A 26,867-nucleotide genomic window follows, 5' to 3' on the forward strand; every position below is an offset into this window, starting at 1 on the left:
AACATTCATGTTGGGCTTTTGGCATGCTTTGGTTTCAGTATTGAAAGTTTACAGCTATGGTGGTGCAGAATATGAAGAGTTGTTTGCAAAGGGGCAGTCAATGGGATGGAGTTTAGATTTAAGGTTTGGCTTAATCACTTGAGGGGTGTACTTCCTGTTTGCTGGATAGATCAGAATTTTGGGAATGTAAGAGTCTCCGGACTTTAAGAATATGGATTTTGTCTGTCTCTGAATTGTCTTATATATTTACTCATCATTGCACCTATTCTTTTTAAAGTCTACAGTGGTGAATCCATGGGTAGTGAGGAAGAGAGTGGAAAAGATTGGGATGAGCTGGAAGAGGAAGCCAGAAGAGGTGAGAAATGTTCAACTTGCATGGAGAAAGCCAGTTTCTATTTTTTCCCTACCTCTGTTGTACTACAACCGGGCTTCAACCCTGCCCTGCGGAGTGTGTCCATCACATGTTTCTCTACGCACAACAACAATCTATCTTCCAATGCCAGCCATCTTGCCTGAGGAACACTCTTCCACTTTCATATTCTGGACAGCACTGTCCCATTTTCTCTTTCACATGGAAGACCATTGTGCACCTGCATCACCAGCCCAGTTGCTACTATGCTTTATCCACTCCCTTCACCCTCCCCTGGTTTTAGGGAATTTTATCTTTCCTCACCTTCCTAGGCAGTACGTCCTAATGGCAGATCCCGGTTGTCCATGGGACAGTACATGACCTTTTCAGTCTCCCCTACCCCTCAAATGAACACCCTTTTCCATTCAAGGTGTGGAATGTGCTTCTGTAACTGGGTTTGTCAGCTGCAAAGGATCTTGAGATATTCAGTCAAGAATAAATACAGTGTTTGTCATGGTGTTAAAGAACACATATATGGGCCTAGGGTGCAGGTACTCGATTTCCTGGAAGCTTCAAAACCATAAGCAACAATAGGAAAGTGAGGTTCAAAGCTGAGTAACTTGGAGATGGGAAGGTAACATTAAGAGGGGGCAGAAGATGGGAAGATATTTTTGCGGCTCAATGTGGGGGAACATCAAATCTTTACATTATAAGCTTTGCTCTCAGAATCCTTTGAAGCCATTCCCTAACTCTTTATTTTTCTAACATTGCTATTAAGCTGACCGTGAAAGCCGTTACGAGGAAGAAGAGGAGCCGCAAACCCAGAAAGGCAAGAAGAGGAAGAGTTCTGATCATGCAGGTTCACCAGCCAAGAAGAAGAAGAAGTAGTGAAGTCTCCTTCGGGCCTATCCATAAATTCTCGTCTCCACCTCTCCCCAAAATATTGTTGAAAGAAAGACATTTCGCAGAAACTCCTTGTTTTTGTGGGAATGTTTCCTTCTGCTCACAATGTGTTAATGGACCAATATTTCTTAACTCCCTCCCCTTAATCTGCCACCCCACAGCTGCACATACATTCTTTGTGGTTGTCACTACCCTCTGGACTGCTTGAAAAGCTGGTTTATTCAAAGACTTTCCAGGATGTCTTGGGGACGACTATCCTGGTACACGGACAGCAACTACAATCACATTTTATTTGTATGCTTCCTCACAACGAAAATAACGGATACTTGACCGTTCATCTACTCTGAAAGTGTATGTTGACAACTTCGCAGACGCTATCAATATGACTCTTCCGGTGTTAAAAAATAATTTTGAACCTCTTGTCTTCTCCAGCACTTGGTTCTTCTTAAGCCTTATAATCAAGATGCTCCTTGCTTGTGTTGTAGTTACAGAGGGCGATATGGAGGAGAACCCAAGGAGGTTGGTTTTGTGTTTCAATGGGTTACCACCTCGTTATCAGAATCCAGTCCGAAGGTAGTAGGTAATTTGGCTGTGGAGGGAAAAGTATGTGTGCTTTCCCAGCAAACTGCGGGTTATTTTCTCCCAGATTTGTTTTTATACGTGATATATATATATATATATTTCTCTCCTGTGCTATTTATCAGTTCCACGTCTTCAGGCTGTTTTAAGTTCTTTCAAAATAACTTCATTTCTTTTTTTTTTATTTGAATGTATTTAGTTTTTCTCCCTCACTCTGTTCACAAATCCGCCCCATAGCCAGATCCATTTTTAGGTGCGGCCCAGTAGGGATTACATTTTTGGGATATAAACCTTCATAAGGTTTTCATTTTATTGGGTTGGCATGTTGGGTGGGGTTGGTGGCTGTTTGAGGAACGTGTATCTCTTTAAATGTATTTTTCTCTTAGCAGTGATTACATTTTCCAACTTTGGAGAAACGCAAAATGATGAATAAAATGTTTTCTTTTTGTAGCATTGATTTTATTTGTTAGAATATGCATGTTAATAGAAAAGGGTGTGAAAACTTTAATATGGTCATACGTTTTTTATCTTGCAAATCCTTCAGTCCTAGGAATGGGACTTCTTCTTGTAGGAACACCGGACCAGGCTTTTAGATTGAAAGTTTTTGTGTCACCTTGTGTGAGTCTCCCTACACTTTTGCTTGCCCTACTTGTTTACCAGTCCTCTTTTTCCACTGAGTACACATGCAGGGCTTCACTGGTAGCATACATTTGTGTAATGTTCACTTAAGAATCCTACGGCCGATGCCCATGTGCCATAGCCTTCCTAAGACTTAAGAGTTGGGGTTTCAGTGTAGCATTGGCTAGTTCTGGCTGTATTTATGAACTGGCACTACAGAAGCTACATCCAGCGTCCAGGAAGAAGCCCGGGAGTGTTTGAATGGGGTGGCCTCCCTGATTCTGTGTTTTAATGTTTCATTGTACTTGATTTGAAGCTGGATGTTCATCTAGCTCTCAAACTGGCTGTAGAAATTGGGGTTTTTGCATCACACCTTTGTCAATTGCTGTAACTTGTCCCTAAACAGCTGGAGAAGACTTCACCCAAGGAAGATGTAAGATCGGCTATGGCATCTCCTGGACTTGTTAGATTATTGTTCAACCCACTGTAAAAATGCCTATCCCTGGTGAAAAAACTGTATCCAAGTTTGTCCAACTCGCTCTCAGTGGGTGACATAGAGCAGCCTGGCTTCACTCTTAGGGTGAGTGGACCAGTGTCAAGGCCATTGGCTTTTTCATGGATTTACATGCACATTGAATTGCTTGTCACTTTAGTATTATATCAGTGTCACGTTAGGTCGTATTGCCATCAGCCAATGAGACCGGTCCCCCTGATTTTTATTTTTTTTCCTCTTCCTAAATGTGATGTTTTTGTTCTATTTTTTTATGTCTTCATTCAATTCCTTGGGGTTTTTGCACATTACTTCCCGACTATGGTGGTCTGTTACTGGTGAAGTCCTTGGTCTTGTTTCCCACCAACAGAGTTCCAGTCCTGTCTGAGGCCTTTTGTTGTTGGTGCACCGCATGGTAGACATGAGGAAGAAAAGCCTTTTTTAAGGTATGTTCCAAATGAAACTCAAAAATTTCTACATTGAGGATCTTCACAAGAAGTGTTTTTATTGCCTATATCATGACCACGATGTAAATGAGGGTTTCATCTGCCATTCTTTTTCATTCCAAGCCTGCGAAGACTGCCATCGCAGGTTAGTGACATGGTTGGACGACGGTGCTGCGGCCTTTGACTCTGCTTCAATCCGCAGTTATGCTTCTGACCGTCACAGCTAACCCCTAGAGTGATATGATATGGCATTTATAATGCCCCTATACACAAGTGTTTCAAGGCGCGACGAGGCAAGGGAGGGGGAACCGAGGGAAGACAGACAGCGATCCTACTAGGCCAGGTGACATTGAGATTGCGCAGTGCAGGGGAGGGGACAGTGCACTAGATAGGATAACAGTAAGATAAATAAAGGCAATAAAAAGTGCGGCCAGCAGGTGGCAAGTGCAAGGGTAAGTGCAGACATCAGGAGTCAAGTGCTCGTCGGGGCTGTAGGGATACAGAACAGTCCCCGAGTGCAGGAGTTGCCAGGGGGGGCAGTGCAGGTGTGCAACTGGCGGGGAGGGTTCCTCGGCCCGAGATCAGAGGGTAGCCAGGTAACCAGTGCAATTTTAGATTGAGCCAAGAGATCAGCAGGGGAGAGGAGGAGAGAAAGCAGAAGCAAAGAGGAAGGTCTTGGGGTGCTTACAGAACAGGAGATGGTTCGCCTCAAGTTTCAGAGAGGCCGGGAGGCTGTTCCAGAGGGAAGCACCAGCTGAAGAAAGATCTACCACCAACTCGCTGCTTGGAGAAGCGACTGACCCTGAGGGAGTTGGAGGTGGATGAGCGAAGAGCTCGAGAGGGCAGATATTTAGGAAGAGCGAGTTGAAGGTATTGAGGTCCAAGACCCCAGAAGGCCTTGTGGACAGTGCAGAGGGTTTTGAACTTAATCTTCGCCGCCACTGGGAGCCAGTTCAGAGATTTCAGTCCTGGAGAGATATGATCCCTGGGCTTGAGGCCAAGGGCAAGTCTTGCAGTCCTGTTTTGGATGAGTTGCAGAGGCAGGCAGATTTAGAAAGCGGCTGTTGCAGTAGTCCAGCCTAGAGAGAACCAGAGCTCTGGAGACAGCAAGCCTCTGGGGGGGAAGGAAAGGAAGAATACCTCTGAGGAGGTGCAGTTGGTAGTGTGACTTCTTAGAGATGTCAGAGATGTGAGGAGAGGAGGAAAGTGTGGAGTCGAAGATGACCCCAATGTTTTTAGCCTCACAGGTGGGAACAGGAAGAGGCCCAAGGGAGGCCGGAGGGAGTGCACTCCCTCTTCTAAGAGTTTGATGTTCCACAATGGGGAAGAGAGCAAAAATGGGACGTGGGTCACACGCTCAGGCTGCTTCACCATCGACCACCTGGTTGACTATCCAGTCTACACGTACAGCTACCTCGTTAACCGTTGCAGCGCCTAAACCTTCATCTAAACGCTTCAGAGAAACAATGCTCAACCACAACTAAGTCCACGACTCCCCCGTCGACGACCCAGTCGCCTGACGATCTCGTCCACAACTATCTAGTCAACGACCCATACTCTACTGAAATCTGCTGTCGACAGCACACTGATCTTTGTCGACTGCCTGATCGACAGCCATCTCGTCAACACCGTTGACCTCCTCGTACACTGCTAAATCGATGAGCAAGACCATTACTACTCCGACTAGTTCTTCAATTAGTCTGTCCAGACTACCCAGACCATCCTCTACGCCGGCTGTTAAACCGGTCCATAGACCATTGGTGGCCACACTCCCAAGAGGAGTGGGCATCGACAGGGAGGTGCCATCTGCTTTGGCTTATCTACCAAGGCGTACACAGGCTCAGACACTATTTTCACGGGCTCCTTATGTACCGCCGTGTAACGGAAGGGATAGCCCTAATTGGCGGAACCTAGTGCTTAAAGCAAGAGGTATAACACAAGAATGGTAGCTGCCAGTATTCATTTGATCATGCTATTAATTGGGTATGATTTCTTTTTTATTTTTATTATTCATAGAAGGATGTAGTGGCATTGAAACAATTACCAAGGTTCCTATCCTTTAAATCTGAGGTAGATGTAGCAAAACAAAGTTACAGTAAAGAAATCAAGCAGTCTTTAACAATCGCACAATTGAACTAGCCTTGTTTCAATGGCTGTAGTCTAGAAACTATTAGTGTTGATCTTTTTTTTAATCCTGGATGTACAACATTTAAGGAAATGCATCCATGGTTTCTTAATTCAAACAAATAATGTCAAAAAATACCTCTTATTGTTGGTACATATTGTTGTAGGGAGATAACATTAGGAGACTCCATATTTGAACAAAACATGGTTAAATATCACAGTGGTCATATATAAGAAAATATAAATAGTCCAATAATATAAACTAACAACAATATCTATTATGGATAAAAAGTGTGTTCTCAAAAGGTAGACCCCCAACTAATGTAGGTCTGGCTGCAGTATGAAAATTGACCAATCCTAGGTCTACGTCGGGAGTGGGATTCCCTATTTGTAATGTGGACAGGCTGGCATAAGGCAGAGTCCAAGGACGTTTCAGCTCCCAATGGTGGTGCCTTCCTCCGGGCCTCAGGATTGTATCTTCCTGAAGTGAGAGCACACATTAAAAAAGGGGGGCTTTAAAAACAAAATAAGTAGCAAACTAGCCTCAGACTTTTACTGTAAGGGTAGTTGGAACCTATTAATGGTTGTGGAGAGAGCTCTCCTGTAGTAGTGGCACTAACCTTGTCTTCAGGACTGGGGTAGCAAGGGAAGGGGGAGTGACGCTTAGCAGGGCAAAGCGATAGCGTTGGTAGTAAGTGCTCCTGTGGCCGGGCAATGTGCTGCTGTAGTCTCAAATCAGAGTACAGATGGGATCTGTGTGGGTAAGGGCAACACAATTAGTGGGGCAGAAGTTAGTTGGAAGGAAAGTAGGAGTCTCCCTCCAGGTGGTATTCTTACCTGGACTTGTGCGGCTCTATGCTCTGGGTCCGTCTCAGTGGTACACAGTAGGCAGCTAATACAGGTTGGTCTGGAGTGCTGCAGTGGTCAGCATAAGAGAAATTGGCAGGGTGTTGCTTGAACTGAAAGTAATGATTTAAGGTAAGATTTGGGCATATTAGAATGCAGCCGAATGTTTGCAGGCGGTGAACAGTATGGATAATAGTGCGATGGAAGGGGCTTACCTATAGTGGGACGACCGCAAGTCTGAGCCAAGATTTAGAATGGAGATTGAATCTGGAATGTGCTTCACAGCGGGAAAACGCTGTACAGCCAGCTCGGTCTAGGCACAGTGCTCTGAAGGTGAATAAAATAGTTGTGTTAAATAGACCACTGCAGAGTGTTGAGGGGCAGCATCTTGTATGTAAATAGAGGGCATACCAAGAGTCCCTCAGCTGGATACTGCTTACCTAGTGCGTGCTGTGGTCGACGGTCTGTGTTCTACGATGAGCTGTTCTGGTTCGGTCCAAAGAGCTGTGTTATGCGACCAGGAGCACATGCTCAGCTGCAGCAGGTGTAGTGCCCTTGGCTGTAGCGCATGTGTACCAGCGGCGATGTCACAGCATCAAGGGAGGGGTGAATGGAGGGTTTTGTATCTAGCAGGCTGCCCACGTAACTAAAGGCAACAAGTCTTTGGAGCGTGCGCTGCGCAACGAACTATGTTGACGGCAAGTGGCTGATGGACTCGGAGTACAGTGGCTGGGTGGAACTGGGGGACTTGGAGGGTGGTGGGAGGAAGGGAGATGGACCCGGGAGCCAAGGGGTCTGTTGGTTTTATGGTAGTCCTGGAGCGTGACCTGGCCTGGTTTGCCTGGGAGGGCCTGGGCAAAGGGGGCGTTGTAACATGCAGAAAGCGTTATCAAAGAGACGCAAGGCTTTGCTAAAAGGGCACACGTGAATCCTCCTTATACGAATGTCTAGGAATACTGTGGATTGGATGGTATTCATTTAAAAGTGTAAGAGAGCCCATGTGTATTTCTGGGATGTGTGTGAGACCACAGTGTTGGACTACTTGTGTTTGCAAAATATCCTGAGCTGTTATTGTGTGTGAAACCACAGCCTCTACATAGGTGGGTGGGCTGTGACATCTAAAATGTTAGTCTTGGCATGATTCTAGGTGATGCACGGTGGAAGCCAGTAGGAGTAGTGCGCGGAGGGGCTAGCCCTGTCAAAAGAAGGTGGATAGAATTTTGGTACCATGCAGGTGGATATTAGGAAGGTCCTAATAGTGGTTATGTCTAGACTGGAATGTGTCTCTGTGCCATGCACAATTGGTTGTTATCACTGGAGGAGAGTGTCAGCCTGCTACAGTGGCAAGTGTGATCAATGTGAAACTTGGCCCATTGTCGTGGCACAGTTCTCTGGAGCAATATTGCGCTTTAAATTGAAAATAGGCTTTGTGTTTGTGGTGTTCATATTGCTCTGCCAAAAGGGCCTACTGGTTTTGCTTCATTGAGGCCCTTAGTGATTGATTGCAGCTTGACCGATCCACCAGGCTTATTTGTAATTCAATGCATTCCTGGTGGTGGTGGTGTCTTGGATCTTGTCCATGTCCCACCACTTGAGTTCATCCTGATTTTGTTGGTATTCAATACAGTGTGACACCAGTGGGGCATTCGGGGTCTGGCAGCAAATTTTGGAGTGATGTTCTCCAATGTGTTTGTGCGTGGGTCTGTTAATCCGGCCCACATAGCGTAGCCCACAGGGGCACTCTATGGCATAAATCACATTGGGTGTTTTGCAATTGGAGGAATGGCAGATAGTCCAATCTTTTCCTGCAATTTTAAATGGTTTAATTTTGCATGTGAACCGGCACACCGTGCAGGTCCCACATGGGTAGTGGCCTGACGAGTCCCTTAAATTCCACCGTCCAGATTTGGCAGTCTTCTTATGCAGTCGAGTGTGTGTCAGATATTCACTGAAGTTTTGTTTTAACGTTTCAGTGCCATTCTGGGGAAAAGTTAATTGGGCAAGCTTTGCTGGACTAACGGCAAGAATTGTTTCAGAGTGCCCTTAATTCTGTTGTCTAAAAAGTGGTGACACATGTAATGTCAGTATTGGCATTCCTGTTCCTTGGTTCGAGAAGCGACTCCCGAGGGGTACATCAAGCTATTTTGCGGGTATTCTTGAGCAGCTTCCTTGGGTATCCGCGAGCCAGCAACACTGATTCTAGTTGTTCTGAGTGGTGGCGGTATAGACAGTTTCTCCTCAGTTGTAGGAACTGGCCAAAGGGCAAATTGTTCTTTCGGTTCATTGGGTGGTTACTCTTGTAGTGCAGTAGCGTGTTCCTATCTGTCTCCTGTTTGTAAAGGATGCATAGAAGCTTGGCATCTTGGGCCATGATCATCAGGTCCAGGAAATGTATGGAGGATTGGCTGCTGGTAATGGTAAATTGTATTTCTATGGATTGGGTATTCAACCATATGTGGAAGTGCGAAAGTTCTGGTGGTGTCCCTTCCCCACATGTGGATGTTGGTCTGAAAAGGGTTGATGGTAATAAGAACATAAGTGGCCTCAAACTTGGCCATATATATATAATGGCCAGGCTGGGGGCAGAGACTGCCCCCATGGCGGTCCCGCTGATCTGTAGGTAAACGTCTCATCAAAGGTAAAATAAAATTCTTGGCGAGTGCTATTTCTAGCAGTTCGATGACAAAGTTTACAGGGACCCTCCGCTGTGTCATGTGATGAGTAAGATGGTTCTGTATGCATTCCACGGCTGCTGTTTGTGGTATACTGGTATCCAGTGCTTTGATATCCAGGCTTACTAGGGTCTCCTTGGTGTTGTCAAAGGGAGTGTCTTTGAAGGGGGTGATCGTGGACATAGTTTCCCTCAGGTATGTCGGAGTCAGTTGACTAAGGGGCTTTAAGCAGAAATCAATTAATTTGCATACATGTTTCAGAATAGATCCACAACCGGAAACTATTGGTCTCCCAGGGGGGTTGATGGCATCCTTGTGTAGCTTCGGTAGTGCATTAAATGCTGGGATCCTGCCCTCTGAGCTGCTCAGCTGTCCATCTATTGTTCCGCATGAGCAACTTTCTCCGCTGGGTGAGGATTGGGCTGTTGAGCCTCTTGGGGCTTTTTTCTGACCATGAGGGAGTGCTAGAAGGGTCTGCTCCTCTTCCCAGCATTCCTCAACCAGCCCCTCCCAAACACTCTTCCACAAACTCCAACTTGGCCTCCTCCCCTTGCACCACCAAGCACACCGCTGCCAATGGGCGGCCCTGCTCCCAGAGACTTGTGCCTGGATACACTGTCCACCTTGAACTCTGGTTTCAAAGCTGAAGCATAGTCTTCCTTCTCCATCATTACCGTCTCAAGAGCGACCTCAAGAGTTCCTTTCAAGGGAGGGCTTAGCTCCCCTTGGACGTCTAACCCTCTGCCACAGTTCTCTGTACCACCTGCCACCCTCACTGACAGCAAGACTGACTATCTCACTGTTTTGGCTCCAGACAAACACCACTGATTTTGAAGACCTGTTGCCAGGCGATGGTGAGCCAGCCGATGATCTGCCAAGAGAGACACTGTCAGATGAGATTGGTGCCATTCATTTTCTCATGGCATGGTCAGCTAAACTGTTCAATCTTATACCAGAGTAGCAGTGACAATGTTTTCCTCATCGGAGGTGTGAATCATCCAGAAAGTCTGTCATATCCATCCCAATGCTAGACAATATCTGGGAAGAGGGCCTCCTTGTTATGAAGAATCCCCACCTTCAAAAAAAAAAGGGCCGCCTGGAGAAGTGAATGGTACCAGATTTAGTGACAAAACGCTTACATGCTCAAACGTGCCCAGATTCTGTCTTTGCAGTGTCACGAAAGTATTGCCAACCCTTCCTTCCCCCTGTATGGTCCCCCTCGGACAAGGAAGGCAAACGGCTTGATGCCTTTGGGAAGAGGGTTATGTCGGCAGCCAAGACTAACGTCAAAACGGCTAATTCACCCATCCTGGAATTTCTTCCAGATGATAAATGTGACAAAGCTCTAGCACTACTGTATGAGGCGGAGGCCACATCAGAGCATGCCATCACTATGGTGCTAGTCATCGTTGATGCTGCTTTTCAGCAGGATGTTTGAAGACCTCCAACTTCTGACTGGAAGTTCAATCAAAAGTGGTTGATATGCATTTCAATGCAGTAGACCCATTTTGGAAGAAGGTGGATTAAACCTTGCAGGCTATCAAAGCAGGCACTGACACAAGGCTGTTGCCCTAGGCAACCTCCAACAATGCTGCCAGTCCTTTTGGTCAATGAAAGCAAGATTCTCTAGGACATCAAGGGAATGCAGTTTCTTGCATCGCCTGCAAACATTCTGCACAGGCTCTCAGGAGGGATGCAAAGGAAGGTCCCAGGCATACAGGGGAAACTAGCGTTGATGCAGCGTTTCTTCCAGGGCCCAAGCCTCAAATAATCCTGACCAGTCCACACGCCCGCCAACCCCCTCACTTCGTCCCCGTCACATTAAGAAAACATAACCACGACAAATGGGTGCTCGACATCATTCATCAGTGCCATACCCTGGAGTTCATGGGAAAATAACCCTCCCATACCAAAGAAACACACACCACCAATCCTTACTCCTGGAAGAGGTTCGGCCCTCCTGAGAAAAGAGGCCATAGATGTCGTCCCATTGCATCTCTGGGGCTCATTTTCTAGTGAGGGAAAAGTCAGGAAGATGGAGGCTCATTTTTGGCATCAGGGAAACTCAACAAGTTCCTCAAGTCCCAGACGTTCTGCATGGTCATGCTACAACACATTCTAGACAAAATGGATAAAGGGTATTTTGTCTCCTCCCTGGACTTTGAGGATGCATATTTCCATATCCCCAGCCATTGACTAGACGCTACCTCCGATTTGTAGTGCAGGGCAAACACTATCAGTTCAAGGAACTTCCCTTCGAACTAAAGTCAGCACCTAGAGTGAACACAAAATGCCTGGCCCCAGTGGCAGCTCACCTCCACTGCTCGGGCATTTACATCAAACCTTACCTGGATGATTCACTGGTGCGTGCTCCATCCCTGCCACACTGAACAACCACGTCACCATCCAATGTCGTAACTTCTGTGGACTTCTCCATATATATTTTCCTAATTCTTGCGTACAGCCTGCACAGAATACGCAGTTCTTAGGCGCACACCTCAACTTCATTGCCTTTGTCGCCACCCCCTTGGAGGAGAGGGTCAAGACCATACTGCAGAAACTCCATCAGCTATCGCACTTGCCGATTAGCATCAGACTGTTCCATCAAGTACCTGCTTGTAATGATCTCCTCATGCATCCCCTTGGTGCCAAACTGCAGGCTCCACATAAGACCATGTCACAAATTCCTCTACTCACATTGGAAACAAATATAAGGATCATGGGAGGACAAGCTTCTTTCTGCAAATCTCTCCAGTGGTGGAGTCAATGCACCAATCTTACACAGGGCACTCCTTTCTGCCTTCAATACACCAGGCTACTGTTAACACAGATGCCTCCCTGGAAGGGTGGGGAGCCCGCACAGGACACTGCCACATCAGAGGGCTATGGCAACTCAAATACAAAGTCCTACATATCAACGTCCTAGAGTTTCAAGCAGTGTTCTGGGCCCTGAAGTCCTTCAAACTGCAACTTCTAAACATGATTTTCATATTCACAGACAACCCAACCACCATGTTTATATCCGGAAGCAAGGGGGCACCCGTTCTCCAGTCTTGTCCACAGAAGCACAAGCCTTATGCAAGTGGGCATTAGCGCACATCTACCTGATCCCCTTCATCTATTGTGGATCCACAATACCATTGCGGACTCGCTCAGAAGGGAGCGCCAGTCCTGCCACAAATGGGAGCTTCCACCAGTACCGGGTTCTCTGCCTTTTCTCTCAATGGGGCATGCATAAATCGACTTGTTTGCCACAGCTACCAATACAGTGGTTCAAGTTTGATAGTAATCCTCAAACGGGGAGTGTAGGGGTTGTCTTTTCATTGGCATGGGAGGGACTTTTCCTCTATGCCTTCCAGCCAATTCCGTTAATACTTTGATTTCTAAATACACTGAAACAGAACTGCTGCAGAATGATCCTAGTGGCCCCATTATGGCCACGCCAAATTTGGTACTCCGACCTGCTCCACCTGTCGGTTGCACCATACATCAAACTGCCTCCTCTTCTTGGCCTGCTCTCCAGAGACGACAGGGTCAGTGCTTCACCACAATCCAGCATCCCTCAATTTAACAGTTTTGGCTCCTGCAGCCCTGAAATTTGGCAACATCCCCTTGCCTCCTGTGGGATGTATTTACCCATGCATCCGAGCCCTACCTCAAAACTGTGCAGTACTGACATGGAAAACATCATGATGGCCAGAGCTTCCCAGAAAATGCACAGGGAAATGCATGAAGAATAGGCTGCCACTCATTTATGCCTATGTTATGGGCACAGAAGGACACTGCCTAAAACCACCATTGGACTACCCACACAGTAGTCTGAAACCATTGGGAATGGCAATGCTGATTGCCAAAAGCAAACCCATAACTGTTGGGAATTCATTTTCTTAAATCCCAAAAAGGGGTGCAGTACCAGTACTCGCCACTATCCAAAAGCCGGCGTTTTAAAACAACACCAGATTTTACTTTTTGCAAAACTGAATAAATGAACCCAAAACAGGCCAAAGAAAGACTTACTGAGAGGTGGATACAATCTAAAGTTATATTCTGAAGTGACTTGAAGGTTTATAACAAGACTGGCTGCGCTGTGGATTTCAGCAGTTTAAGTAAATTTGGACTGAAAGACTAAAAAAAATCTAAATGTTTAAATTGACTGAGTGACCTACTTTTGAGTGTCACATAGGTTGCAATTGTTTAAATGTCATAGTTTTAAACTTAGAATCAGCATTCTAGCTGCATATGTAAAAAAATTGTCTTGACTTAAACTGGGAAACAAAAAGTGACATTTTATCTGAAACCTGGCTTAAGGAATTGAATTCTGCCTGGCAACTACCCCCATCAGGAGTGAAACTTGAGTCACAGCTGTGTTCCCAGGCCTAGCTGCCCTTTTGCTGCTCACACCAAAAGGGATATGACACTTCCCCGATTGAATTACCTGGGCTCTGCAGGAAATTGAACAAAGCCCTGTCCTGACTCAGGCAAATGTTTTACTGGCGGGAGTCGTAAATGGAGCTTCCTCTTGGCAGAAGCTGGGAGGGGCAGGGTCTCTGAGCTTGCCAGAAACTGGAAAGACTGGTTTCTGTACCATGTGACATGAAAAGACACACCTCTATAGCCAGAATATGGTTTTAGAAAAAGATGAATAACTCATAGAGCGGACATGTGAAAATTGTATAAATGACACCATAATTCTTGTGATTTTTCTGCCCACATTTTAAGAGGTTTTTAGAACCGGTGGCATGTTCAGGGGGGTTTTAGCGGAAAAGAGGATATTACTCAAAATGTGTGCATGTGAAAAATCTGACACTTCATCAACTAATGTCCATACTCCTTGCGCACATGTGTGTAAATTTGGGTCAATGTCCGGAATTGCAAAATCAGTTAAAAAGTGAAATATGTGCCATTTCTGAATGCAAGCCCCCAGGAAGAGCAAAGTTTGGACAGGGTATATCTCCTGTGATATGTGATGTGTGCATGTAATTTTAAACCAATGTTTACCTGTGCAAATATGTCTTTTGTTATCAAATATAGAATGTGTGCAATTTGACTGGGGAGTGTCCTCTCTGCAAGGCTGTAAAATGACATCACGCTGACACACACGTCCTTCCCCAATCAAGTGAGAAATGGAAGTTTGACCAATTAGAAGCTGAGAGAGAGGTAGGGTCAGTGATGCTAGAACACACCCACATTCTAAACACATAAAAGCAGACAGACAGGACAGATAGGGACTTTCAAATCCATTTGCAGCTGGAAGCTCTGCCGGGAAAATCCATACTTTACCTCCATCAATCTCCAGAGAAAGCTGTGCAGAAAGATCCAGACTTTAAATCCCTCAATCTTCAGAATCCAGAGAGAGAGCAGACCCAGATCACTGTGAAGTGCAGAGACCAGAGTCCCGTCCAAAACCTGACCAGATCCGTGGCGAGGCCCAATTAATTCAAGAATATAGTGTGAGTACCTAGAAAACTGTGCAGAACCAATCTCTTAGTTAAAATAATATAATTCAATCCTATTTTAATCTAAGTAGAACTGTCTCTTAACTGTCACCTGTCATTTGTAAAGCTGTCACTTGTCATTTTCTAGTTGCAAGCTGCACTTGTCTTTTTGAACTTTAAAATTTCAAATCTGAAAAACGACCTTTATTTAATCGCTCATATCTCCGTGACCGTTTGTGCTAGAGACTTGCAGTAACTTTCATCTGGAAGCTGAGATCCTAGGCTTTCCTAGGACCCCAAAACGATAGTGATTGTCCTTGTAGTTCCTCTGTAATCGCGCTCGGCGCATTCACAAATTTAGCCGCGATTTGACATTTTGCCCCGATTTGAAAATTTCTCCACTTGCAAAAAGATAGCTGCTTTTGCTTTCCTCTGAAAGAAAATCGTTTGCCTCATAAAAACTATCCCTGCATCACTGCTAGAGTGAGCCTGAGCTAATATTAACTAGATACCACTCACCCTGAACCTCTAGAGGGAATTAAAAGCATTTTAGCATATTTTTTCTTCATTTCCAGCACATATAAAAGCATTTTGCCTGTGTTTTCAATTTCGGTAGTCTAAGTTGCTGGGGTGAACTGAATTACATTTGAATTGCATTTCTGAGAACTGTGTGCTTCCTTTCCTTTCCTTGCATTGCATAAAAGGGGGGGTGAATTGCCAGAGAAAAGTGATTACATTGTTTTGTTGAAATCATATTGAGTATTTTCTATACTGCATTTCATTCATTCAACCTTGCATTTCCTTGAACCCTATAAAACATTCTCTTCCACATTATTCTTCTGTCCCTATTTACCAGTGTGCTATCTTATCCATTTCATGTCAACTCCTTAGTGATTATAAAGAAGTGTGCTAGTGCCAGATTCTCCGTTGTTAATCTTTATCATATCAGATTAAATGTGATATTCAATTATTAATTTATTATAAAGTGTGATAGATATATATTGCTTTACTTCTCAAATAAACCTTTTAATTTGCAAAACAGAACTACTTCTTGGCTCAGTGGGGTCAGGAGGATTCCAAGGGAGGGGTGTTATATAGGGGTAGTCATCCAGAACGCATGAACTGGACATAAAGTTATATCAATAAGGGTTTTCATTCAGTATTATAGACTAGGCGTTGACTTAGCTGTAGTGTTGAATTGAATCCGCTTACACTCCTGAATGTAAACAAATTTCAGCTAATGCTAGAGCATCCTCTACACCATCATGTTATAAACATACATGGAAACCGTTTAAGGCATGGTGGGAATCTCAGCAGCTGTACCTGTTCCACATCTGTGCTGCACAAGCCTTTCCGTACATCCTATCCTTGGCTAAAGCAGGTTTGGCGCACTCGTCAAAGTACGTTTGGCAGCTCGTTCTTGCTACAAACGTACCACACCCCGGCCCTCTCTCCAGTAATAATGGCTCATTAAGGAATTTCTCAAAGGACTATTCCGGGCATTTCCCCCTGTATAGGGCCCAGCTCCAGCTTGGGAACTAAACTAATGGGCCCGCTGTTTGAGCCTCTTCACCATTCTCAGCTGAAATTCCTCTCATGGAAAATGCCATTTCTGGTAGCCATCGCTTCTGCCAGAAAAGTAGTGGAGCTGCAAGCATTATCCTGCAAGACCCCATATCTAATTTTTCACAAGTCTGGACAAACCCTTCATGCCAAAGGTGCCTTCAGCATTTCACCTGAATGAACAGCTTATACTGCCTGTATTTTCGGCTCTCCATCTCTGGTGAATGATCCTACGATTCTCTTGATGTTGGACGAGCCCTTGTGTTTTATGTGACTCGCGCAAAAGAATTCTTTCGGTCATCGCAGCGGTTTGTTGCCTTTGGACCAATGGGTAAGGGCAAAGCCCTGACAAACTCTAATTTCAAGATGGCTATCAGTGTGTATTTCACACTGCCATCAGCTGGCCAACAGCCCCTGCCAGGAAGACCAAGATAACACTCGACCAGAGCCGTGGTGTCGACTTCAGCCTTTCTGCCCGGTGTCCCACTACTTGACACCTGCAGGGCAGCCACATGGAGGTCTGTCCATACCGTCACAAGGTTCTACTGCGTCAATGGGGTTTCTAGGGAGGAGTCCCGGGGTCAGCCAAGCAGTGCTTCGCAACCTGTTGGCATAGGTAGTGTTTCAGAGGTGAGTTGAATTGCTTCTGTAGAGCTATACCTACACATTGATTGTGTATATGTACTGCAATAGAATCTTATTCAATGAGCATGTGAATCCATGAAATATCCAATGCTGGAGAAGGAACAAGTTACTTACCTGTAACTCCTGTTCTCCCGTATTGGTATCTTTCATGGATTCACATGCAACCCTCCCACTTACCCCTCGCTGGCTCATCTTGGTTCCTACTGCAACATTACGCATGCTTCCAAATCTGGGGATGGCCGCCAAGGAGGACTGGTCTCATTGGCTGTGGGCAGTATGACCCAAAGTGACACTGATAGACTACTAAAGTCACAAGCAGTTTTAAACTTTAAAACTAATCTGCTTTAACATTCGAGGATTCCCATCCTAACGGCGGGGAATCTTCAATGAGCATGTGAATCCATGAAAGATACCATTGCTGGAGAACAGGAGTTACAGGTAAGTAACTTGCTCTATGTGTAATAAAATAAAGTGACACATAATATGCTGTAAAAATGTTTCTAATGGATTCCTCCCTCCCACAGATTCCTCATCTGATAGTCTACCTCCAGCACCAGTTGTCTTTAGAAAAAAAGGTTGCCACCACGGGCACAACTCTGCATTGGATCTGTGCCATTACATGCTCGGCGTGACATTGGGGCCAGTTTATATGGAGCTACCTTGAGGGTCATTCCTTTTTTCTGTGCACTCAATACATCACCGGAAGTGTTTTTGTGACCGAGTCAATCCATCCCCTTGAAGTCTTTGGGCTTCAAGCCCTCTGCGGATTGCGTAACTGCAGCCCCCACTGGATCACCCTGTATGGTTTAGCAGAGGAACACTAGCTGCATGATTGTGGCTTGGGCAACTCCATGCACCCACAGGCCCTATGGAAGTGTGCCACGGTTATTCACCTTTTCCCACAAGTGTAGAGGGAACTCCTTCGAAGTCTGTGGGGCATAAAAAGGAAGAAGGGCCGCTCTATTGTCCATATGTGTTCTTGTGCGGCCCATCAGAAATCCCACTCCCCAAGCTACTCCACAAGGCATCATTTTTCTTCCTCGTTGAAGAGAAGCCACCATTCCAGAAATCTATTTGGAAGAATCTGCTTCCCAAGTATGATTTCCCACCCAGTTCTTTACTCGAGAGAAATGGGATGATTTCCGGATCAAGATGTTATCCATCTCTGTTAAGGCCCAAATAGCTCCGACCTCTGTACTTGTGACCAGGAGATCCACCACGCTTGGGTACGGGGGGTGGGGGGGGGCAGTGACCGCTTGCGAGACAGCGACTGCATGCGTACGGCTTGGTCCCTGCTCCAAAGGACACAGATTAGACCCAGCACCATGTTGCTCTGCCCTCAAGGAATCAAGCTCTTGCAGTCGATGATGCTTGGTGTAACCCACCCTCCCTCCCCCGGAGTATGCCCCTTTTCAAATGCCTGACAACTTTGATGTTGAGGGTGAGCGTATCCCATTTGGGATGTGTTGAGGCTGTTTTGCTCATCCTATGTTTAGGATGCCACACCAACTAACCTCAGGTTGAAGGCTAAAACATGTGACAAAGTGAAGCCAAGCCCCTTAGTATAGGTAACGTGGTCAGAGCGGCAAGGATCAACTCGGTAGGGGTAGTAGGCTGATGGTTACAATTACTCCACACACATGTTCTGTAATGTTAAAGGTTCTTATACCAAGCACTGTTGCCACCTGCATGGTCTCTTGGCGCTCTGGCGGATCTGTAATGCAAGGAGGGTAGCGGGTATGTTAACACTGAGCAAGAGAGCTGTGATGTGCTGTTGGCAGCTTCTGTTGAGAGAAGCCAGTCACTGAGCATAGTTGTGTTTTTCGGTTGGTATTCTCCATATGGTGTCAGGAGAGATTACAAGTGGTTTGTTTCTTATTTGTATTGTTGTAAAGTGTGTGCGGTTTCTGGTGCTGTAGAGCTATGGTTGGGTTTAGTTCAGAGTTTGAGAAGGTGTATGCAAAAGGCTGAGTTTTTAGTATGGTTAGTGGCAGTACATTTCCTAACCCTGCTGTTCTTACTAAATGCAATCCATATCCCTTCTACTGCCGTTCATTCTACTGTGTAGCAATTACCACCCCCAAAAATTCATCCAGGAGTGATCCGATCACTGTGCCCCGCTGTCAGTCCGTGAGCTGCATGGTTTCTGCAGCCAGCTGAATTGTTGTGTAAAGAGTTTCACACCCTCTGTTGTCCGATTAAGTGGGACACATCTCCCTCCCGTTTCCCCCTTTTGGCCCTCTTTTGGGATGAGATTGGCTACAGGTCTTCCACAACCCTTCCCAGTTAAATGTGCCTATTCTCCCCCCTACCCTCCTCTCCGGCATTCTCCCCAGTCCTTTTCTGTTGTGTGCTCGTTTCATGGTGTGCCGGTGTTGTTCAGTCGTTTTCATCCTTTTTGGAGGTGAAGAACCAGCTTTTTAGACGTTTTCTGAATTTTACATGGTACTCCATGGTTCGTATTTCTCTGGGAAGCGAGTTGCAATCTTTCACGGCTATGCAAAAGAAAGCTGATCCACAAAGTGTTTTCCTTGTGTGGTTTAGGTACTAGGCGAATATCAGTTCTGGATTTAAATGTTCTTGTTGGCTTCTAGACAGTGATTTTCTTTTGTATGCGTTCCGCTCCTTGGCCGTGGGTTGCTTTGTGCATTTTTTGACTGGGAGGCAATGTAGCATCCTTCACACTGGTGTAATGTGGACTCTTGGGGAGAGTTTGAGAAGAAGTCTGGCAGCTGCATTCTGTATTTGTTGCAGTTCACTCAGTAAGTCTGATATTCCGAGGTATATGTTGTTGGCGTAGTCCATCTTGGACATGAGGCAGATTTTTTTTTTTTGTGTGTAAATGGAAGCATTTTTTAATTATCGCATTTACTTGAGGTTCTAGTGTCAATTCGTCCATTAGGATTCCAAGGTTTTTGATTACTTTTGGCTGTACCGGTGCAGTTCCCAGTTCTGCGGGCCATGGGTGTTCTGGTGGTTGTCTTGGCTGTCGGGTGTAATCATGATTTCCATCTTGTTTGGGTTAATTTTGAGGTTATTAGTGTTCATCCATTGGTAGATTTCTTTGAGACAGTCTGTTAGCATTGGGTTCTCTTATTTATCACCGATTTTGTAGATATTTTGTGTATCATCTGCATAGTTGTAGCCTGTGAAGCCTTGTCTTTTGATGAGGTAGATTAATGGAGTCATATAGATTTTGACGAGTAGCGGAAATAATGCAGAACCTTGTGGAACTCCAGAGGTGGTGTCCCGTGGTGCAGATTTGAATAGTATTAGCCATACTTTTTCTGTTCTTTCAGACAAGAATTTTATCCAAAGCAGCACTATCGACTATCTCCATTTCTTCTGGTCTTTTGACAAGGGTGTTATGGTTGACTGTGTTGAATGCTTCGGAGAGAGGTCGAGTAGTATCAGTGTTGAGTTTGTGTTGGAGTCTGCGTTGGTCTTTAGGTCATCCCATATAGAGAGTAGTGCCACCTCTGTTCCTCCCAGCCTGGACCGCTAGTTGGTAATTGTTGACGTGGTCCAGTATTTGTTCGTAGACACGGGTCTCTAAAGGTTTTGCTGGGTAAGGAATGTTTGGGGTCCATTGGGGAGCCGCTTGCCTTTTTATTCGCCAAGCTGAAGTATTATTCTCTTGACATATGGGCGAAACTTTTCAGTCTGTTCTGTGGGCCCGGAGTTGGTGGGAAATGCAGAACGGTCTGGTTGATCGGTCTACTTTGTATGATCCGATGTATGTTGGTGATTTTATTCTTAGTGATCTCGAAGATCATCGCATAATTTTTGTGAGGGCACCGGTGTTGCATCCGGGGGGATTTCTCATCTCGGTTACAATGTTGAATAGTTCTTTCTGAGTGTTGGTGGCTTTTGTGATCTGGTTGTTGTAGTATTGATTTTTTACTTTGAGAATTTCCACTTTGTATGCTCGGATTTGTTTTTGATATCTTATTCTTTTTTGGCTTGGTTCTAGTTTTTTCTCCATTCTATTTTCTGGTTTGTTTTTATTGCTTTGAGGTGAGGCATGAACCATCTTGCCACTGCTTTCTTTCGTGATGCGATAAGTTATTTTTTTGCGGGGGTTGCTATCTGTTTCCACTGTCCATTTTAGGATTGGGTCTGTTTTTGTGTCTGTCAGCTGCACCCAAGGTTGCAATCAATGGCTTAGAGGATTCTAGTTTTTCTTCTAGGTTACTGCTTTCGACTATTCTCCACTTTCTTTTCCAGATCAGGGGGTTCTTTTGGTGCTTGTTGGATGATTTTGATGGTATTTGGATCACAGAGGGTATAATGAGGTGGTGGCTCCATAGTATCTGGATTGGTGGTCCTGTTGTGATTAGGTATTTATTGGCAAAGATCGCATCCAGAGTGTCCTGCTATGTGCATTGCTCATTTCACCATCTGTCGTATTTTCACTGTCTCAAGCTGCTTACTTAGGGATTTCTGCAAGTTTGCGTTCTCTTCTTCGAACCATATGTTGAAGTCCCAGAGAATGATCAAGTGATCATGTTTAATAGCCAGGTTTGTTACTGCTTCTACAAAGATGTCTATGAAGGTTGCATCGTAGTAGGGTGGTCTATAGATGAGTATAAATGTGAGGTTTGTTTGTGGGTCTGAGGTCATGTGTAGGATGAGGGATTCACAGTTCCGGATGTTCAGTGGGTCGGCTATTTATATTTTTAGGTGTTCTTTGTAAGCCACTGCAAGTTCTTTTTCCTTTTCTATGTGCCTGAATGCATTTGAAGTTGTCTCAGCTGTGCAGTATGACTTTGTAATTTTAAGTTAGCAAGGTTTCTGTGACAAATAGGATGACTATTTGCCCCATTGCAAAGTAGATCATAGATCTCTGTTGTGTGTTTAGACATAGATCTGGCGTTGATTAGGTTGTAGTGTATTTTTTGCTTTATAATGGCCTGTTTTTTGTTCTTGCCTGCGTCTTTAGGTGGTCTTGTTGGTGACGCTTATCCTCAGGATGTAGGATGTCTTTTAGGTCTGTCATTAAAGTAGGTCGGCTGGGTTTCATATTGGGTTCACGTCGTCTTCTGGCTCCTTCTGTTTCTTATTGGTGTTGCCGGTGGTACCCTTGGGTTTTAGTAATGTATGGCGTGAAGGTATCGTTCGAGGGGATTGGGTCCTCCGACGTATTCCATATCTGACATGTAATAACCACAGCTGTGCTGCTTCGGAAACATTTTTCGGCGTCTGCATCCTGCGTCGATGCGCCGTCGTCGAGGACCTCCTCCGACGTCATCCGATGTGATGAGTAGGACGCACGACGCCCGTAGCCTCAGGTTCGTTTTTTCCACTAACGTGTTGCTTCGTGAATCTCGGTTAACGCCTCGACTCTTTGGAGTTTTGTTCTTCTCGGTTCTTCGAACCTGTTCGTTTTGTGAAAATCCTTTGTGTGAACATGTCTTCTACTTCGTCTTCGACCCCGCGTCCGGGTTTCAAGAAGTGCGTGGAGTGTGGGTCCAAGATGTCGGTGACGGACTCGCACAACGCCTGCCTCTGAAGCCTCGGGGAGGCCCACGACACGGATGACTATATCGACTGCCAGTCGCTCACGTCCAAAGCCTTACCCGAACGTAAGAAGTTGTTGTCGGTAGGTCGGGTGTCCAAGCCCCGGAAGTCGAAGTCTGCGGGGCTTTCGACGGATGATTCGAGGGGTGACTCTCCGCGTCATCGTCGGAAGTCTTGTGGGTCTCCTTCTAGGAGTCGGTCTCGCCACTCCTCGGCCTCTTCGAGGCATTCTCAGAAGCGCCGACACCGGTCGTCTTCCAGGTCCTCTTCGGAGGACTCTGCCCGGCACGTCGCTTAACCCACCAGCCGTGCGACGCCGGAGAAATGGGCTTCCTTCGGGAAGAAAATGCTGGCGATTCTTGAGTAGCAGGGTACTAAGCTGTCCGTGCCCCCGAGTGGGGTCAGTCGTGAGAGGTCGAGAGACACCGCTCGCAAGAGTGGTCGGCATGAGTCACGGGAGAGGTCCCGTTTGGACAAGGAGACTCGTTCTCGACGTACCCGTTCCAGACCGACGCGTTCGAGACCGTGTGCACCTGTGAGGTCTTCGAGGAAGACGTCGACAGGCTTTCTCGAGGCTCCGAGGAAGTCGTCGAAGCCGTCGACGCTCAGGTCGTCGAGGGACACGCTCTGGGCTCCGGCTTCGAGGGCTGTCGACGCCGCTGATGCTGGCGACGCATCTGACGTCGACGCCGATTTCCTCGGCGCCGATTTCCTCGGCGCCGATTTCCTCGGCGCCGATTTCCTCGGCGCCGATTTCCTCGGCGCCGATCCTCTCGGCGCCGATGCCTGTTCTCTCGACGTCGGCGCCGATTCGCTCGACGCCTTTCGTGTCGGAGGTACCCCGTGGCACGGGGGAACCCCCTAGGAAGGTGCTGGTTAAGAGCAAGCACTCTCGGGTGCCGCCTTTTTGCCACCTGGAATATATTTCAGAGGCGGATGAGGATTCTGATGGCCTGGTTCCTAGTCAGGTTCCAAATGAAATTGTCTCGGGCCATAGTCAGTTTGACGATTTGAGGCAGTCACTGCATGATGCCAGTGGACTGGACACCTCTCCGGAGGTGGAGTTTTGTAGGCCTGAGCCTGGCTCTCATGCCGATTCCTCGTACCGGCGCCTTATGGCTAGGGTTTCTGAGTACTTGGGATGGTCTGCTCCCCCAGGGGAGTTTGTGCAGGATGATCTGACGGACATCCTTGATGTTGGTCCCCCAACTGACCCGGTACTGCCGTTCCATATGGCTTTACAGAGAAGGGTGGCGGCGGATTGGACTGCTCAGGAGAGTCTCCCGGCAGTGGGCAGATCCTTGTCGCGAAAATACCGTCCAGCCAGTAGCGACCCCTGCTACTTGACCAGGCACCCCACTCCGGAGAGTTTGGTGGTGCAGGCGGCCACGGCCCCGGCAAAGCGGGCTTCGTACCCTACCACCCCTCCTGATAGGGACGACAAACGTTTTGATGGCTGGGCGAAGCAAGTGTTTTCTTCTGGTGGTATGGCGCTTCAGGCGGCCAACTCCATTTGTGCCTTGTCTCGTTTCACACACACTCTGTGGAACTGTGTTGCGTTAGCGGCTGAACATATTTCCGAAGACGACAAACGGGATGGTTTCCTTGCTATGGTCCAGGATGGTAAGGATGCCATGTATGAGTCCGTTCGGTCGGGTTTGTACTTAGCTGAATGCGTCAGTAGGTCCATGGCGGCGAGCACCGTGATACGCAGATTTGCGTGGTTGCGGAGTTCGGGGGTTTGCTCCTGATGTGCAGTCACGGCTCCTCAACATGCCCTTTGACGGTGAACACCTTTTTGGCAGCAAGGTTGACGAGAGACTTGAGAGGTTGCAGACCTCAAAAGCTGCAGCGAAGTCGTTGGGCGCTGCAGTTCGCCAACCTCCGCTTTTTCGTCCTAGGGGACAGCAGTGGAGGGGTGGTTCCTTTCGCTATTACTCGTCCTTCAGTAAAGCGAGAGGAGCTGGCAGTCAGAGGCCAACGCAGGGGTACCAGAGGTGGACGACAGGGTACCCGTGGTGCTAAGGCCGCTCAGGCAGTTGCCTCTTTGCCCTCAGGTAACGCCACAGCCGCTCCCACTCAGTCATGAGGCCATGTCCCATGGTTCACCGGTTGGGGGAAGGCTGGCGAAGCATCTTGTAGAGTGGCAAGCCATTACTTCAGATGTGTGGGTTCTGGAGATCATAACCCACGGCTACTGTCTTCCCTTTCGGCACAGGCCTCGCGACAATCCACCGGGGAACCTCTCTTTGCAGAGTCCGGATCCGCTCCTTGCGCAGGAAATTCAAGCCCTGCTGGAGAAAGGCGCCATAGAACTGGTGCCTGTAGCAGAGGAGAACAAGGGATGGTATTCCCCTTATTTTTTGATTTCGAAGAAAGACTGGGGATTGAGACCCATCATGGACTTGCGCGGTTTGAACAAACTCCTCAGGAAGGACAAGTTCAAGATGGTTACTCTCTCTCAAGTCCTCCAGGCCCTTCAGCTTCAGGACTGATTGGTGTCACTCGACCTCAAGGATGCTTACTTCCATGTGCCGATCCATTCCAAGCACGAGAAGTACCCGAGGTTCGCGGTTGGCGACTCGCACTTTCAGTTTCGGGTCCTGCCGTTCGGATTGACCGCCGCCCCGAGGGTTTTCACCAAGCTCATGGTGGTGGTGGCAGCGCTTCTCAGGCAAGGGGGGATTCACGTCTACCCCTACCTGGACGATTGGTTGATCAGGGGGAGCTCTTCCAAGCAAGTCCTGGATCATCTGTCCGTCACCTGCCACTCCCTTCACAGGCTGGGCTTCTCCCTCAATTTTAAGAAGTCCCATTTGACGCCAACACAGCGGCTCCAGTACATCGGAGCAGTGCTCGACACTTCCCTGGGGCAGTGTTTTCCTCCCCAGGTGAGGGCTCTTCACATTCAGCAGATGGTGCACAAGTTTCAGCATGCCCAGACGCTCCCTGCGTTCGAGTTCTTGAGGTTGCTCGGCCTCATGGCATCCTGCATTCTTCTGGTGCCAGAGGCTCGCCTGCGGATGAGATCTTTGCAGTGGGCACTCAAGACGCAATGGTCGCAGTCCTCCGGCAGGATGTCGGACCCGGTTCAGGTGCCGCCCTCGGTCGCCCGGGACCTTCTGTGGAGGGCCGTCGAAGGCAATTTGATGAAGGGGGCTCCATTTTGGCTTCCTTGGCCGGAGGTGACGATCGTGACGGATGCATCCCTCACGGGATGGGGAGCTCATGCCAACGGGCTGACAGCGGTCGTTGGTCTCCGTCGGAGTCCAGACTCCATATCAATCCGTTGGAGCTGAGGGCCGTCAGGCTAGCCCTGAAGGCTTTTCTGCCGACTGTGCGAGGAAAGAGTGTCCTGATCCTGACGGACAACACAGTGGCCATGCACTACCTCAAAAAAGGGGGGGGCAGGGTCACTTCCTCTGTGCAGGGAGGCGATGCAGCTCAAGTTCTGGGCCATCCAGCAGGAAGTTTCGATCTCGGCAGTTCATCTGGCCGGAGACGAAAACGTGACAGCGGACGCTCTGAGCAAGCAGAGCGCGATCTCTCACGAGTCGGAGTTGGCTCAGGAGATTCTCCTGGAGATCTTCGCCCTTTGGGGGACCCCTCAAGTGGATCTCTTCGCCTCCAGTGTCAACCGGAAGTGCGAAAGGTTTTGCTCGCGGGAATTTCCTCCAAAAGGAGCCTTAGGAGACGCGTTTGTGGTGGAGTGGTCATTCCCGCTGCTGTACGCGTTTCCTCCAGTCCCCGTCATCCCGCAAGTGCTGCGGAGGTTACGGAAGTTCGGTTCCCGGATGATCCTCATTGCTTCGGCGTGGGCTCGGAGGACGTGGTACCCGGACCTTCTCGACTTGTCCATCTGCCCTCCACGTCGTCTTCCCTACCGAGACGATCTGCTCTCACGGGAGGGGGGGGGGGTCAGGTTCTCCATCCAGAGGTCAGATCCCTCAACCTTCACGCTTGGCTTCTGAAAGGTTGAGGTATAAGGATTGGGACCTCCCTGAAGACGTGATGGAGGTGTTGCTTTCGGCCCGAAGGCCAGCAACAAAGTCTCTGTACCGTTGGCGTAAGTTCTGCGACTGATGCAGAGTTCAGAATGTGGATCCTTTTGCATGCGACATCCCCATGGTTCTGTCCTTTTGACTTTCTTTGGCCCACAGGGGCTTGCAAGTGGGTTCCATTAAAGGTTACCTGGCGGCGCTGTCCATCTTTAAGCGCTCGTCTGAAGAGTGTTCTTACTTAAAAATCCCTTTAATTTCACAGTTTTTGAAAGGGCTCACTAATGTGTTCCCTCTGTCACCTTTCCTGGTGCCCGGTTGGGATTTAAACCTTGTTCTTAAGTTTCTTATGGCTGCTCCGTTTGAGCCTTTAAATTCTTGTCCTTTGAGGCTGTTAACTCTGAAAACTGTGTTTTTAGTTGCGGTTACTTCCGCTCGCAGAGTGAGTGAGTTACAGGCACTTTCAGTTAAGCCACCCTTCACTGTATTTCACAAGGACAGGGTTGTCCTTAGAGTTCATCCTTCTTTTCTTCCGAAGGTAGTGACGGAATTTCATTTGGCCCAGAAGGTTGTTCTTCCGGCATTCTATCCTCCTCCGCATCCTGGTGAGGAAGAGGAGAGGCTCCATAGGCTTGATCCTAGGAGAGCTTTAAGCTTTTATGTTTCACGCATGTCCCGG

General features: G+C 47.3%; 1 protein-coding gene across 2 annotated transcripts in view; it reads left to right on the top strand.

Moving 5' to 3' along the window:
• Positions 1 to 2,281, top strand: part of SUPT16H (SPT16 homolog, facilitates chromatin remodeling subunit) — a 979,449-nt gene extending 977,168 nt beyond the window's left edge. For both annotated transcript variants that reach the window (XM_069642728.1, XM_069642729.1), the window contains exons 25-26: positions 278 to 355; positions 1,128 to 2,281. In XM_069642728.1, coding sequence (XP_069498829.1) covers positions 278 to 355; positions 1,128 to 1,237 — 188 coding nt within the window. In that variant the 3' untranslated portion in view covers positions 1,238 to 2,281. The remainder of the gene's footprint in view (positions 1 to 277; positions 356 to 1,127) is intronic.
• Positions 2,282 to 26,867: the final 24,586 nt, after the last annotated feature.

The sequence above is a fragment of the Ambystoma mexicanum genome, unplaced genomic scaffold, assembly GCF_040938575.1.
Source record: "Ambystoma mexicanum isolate Mex_15411 unplaced genomic scaffold, UKY_AmexF1_1 Mex_scaf45, whole genome shotgun sequence".
NCBI classification, from domain to species: Eukaryota; Metazoa; Chordata; class Amphibia; order Caudata; family Ambystomatidae; genus Ambystoma; species Ambystoma mexicanum.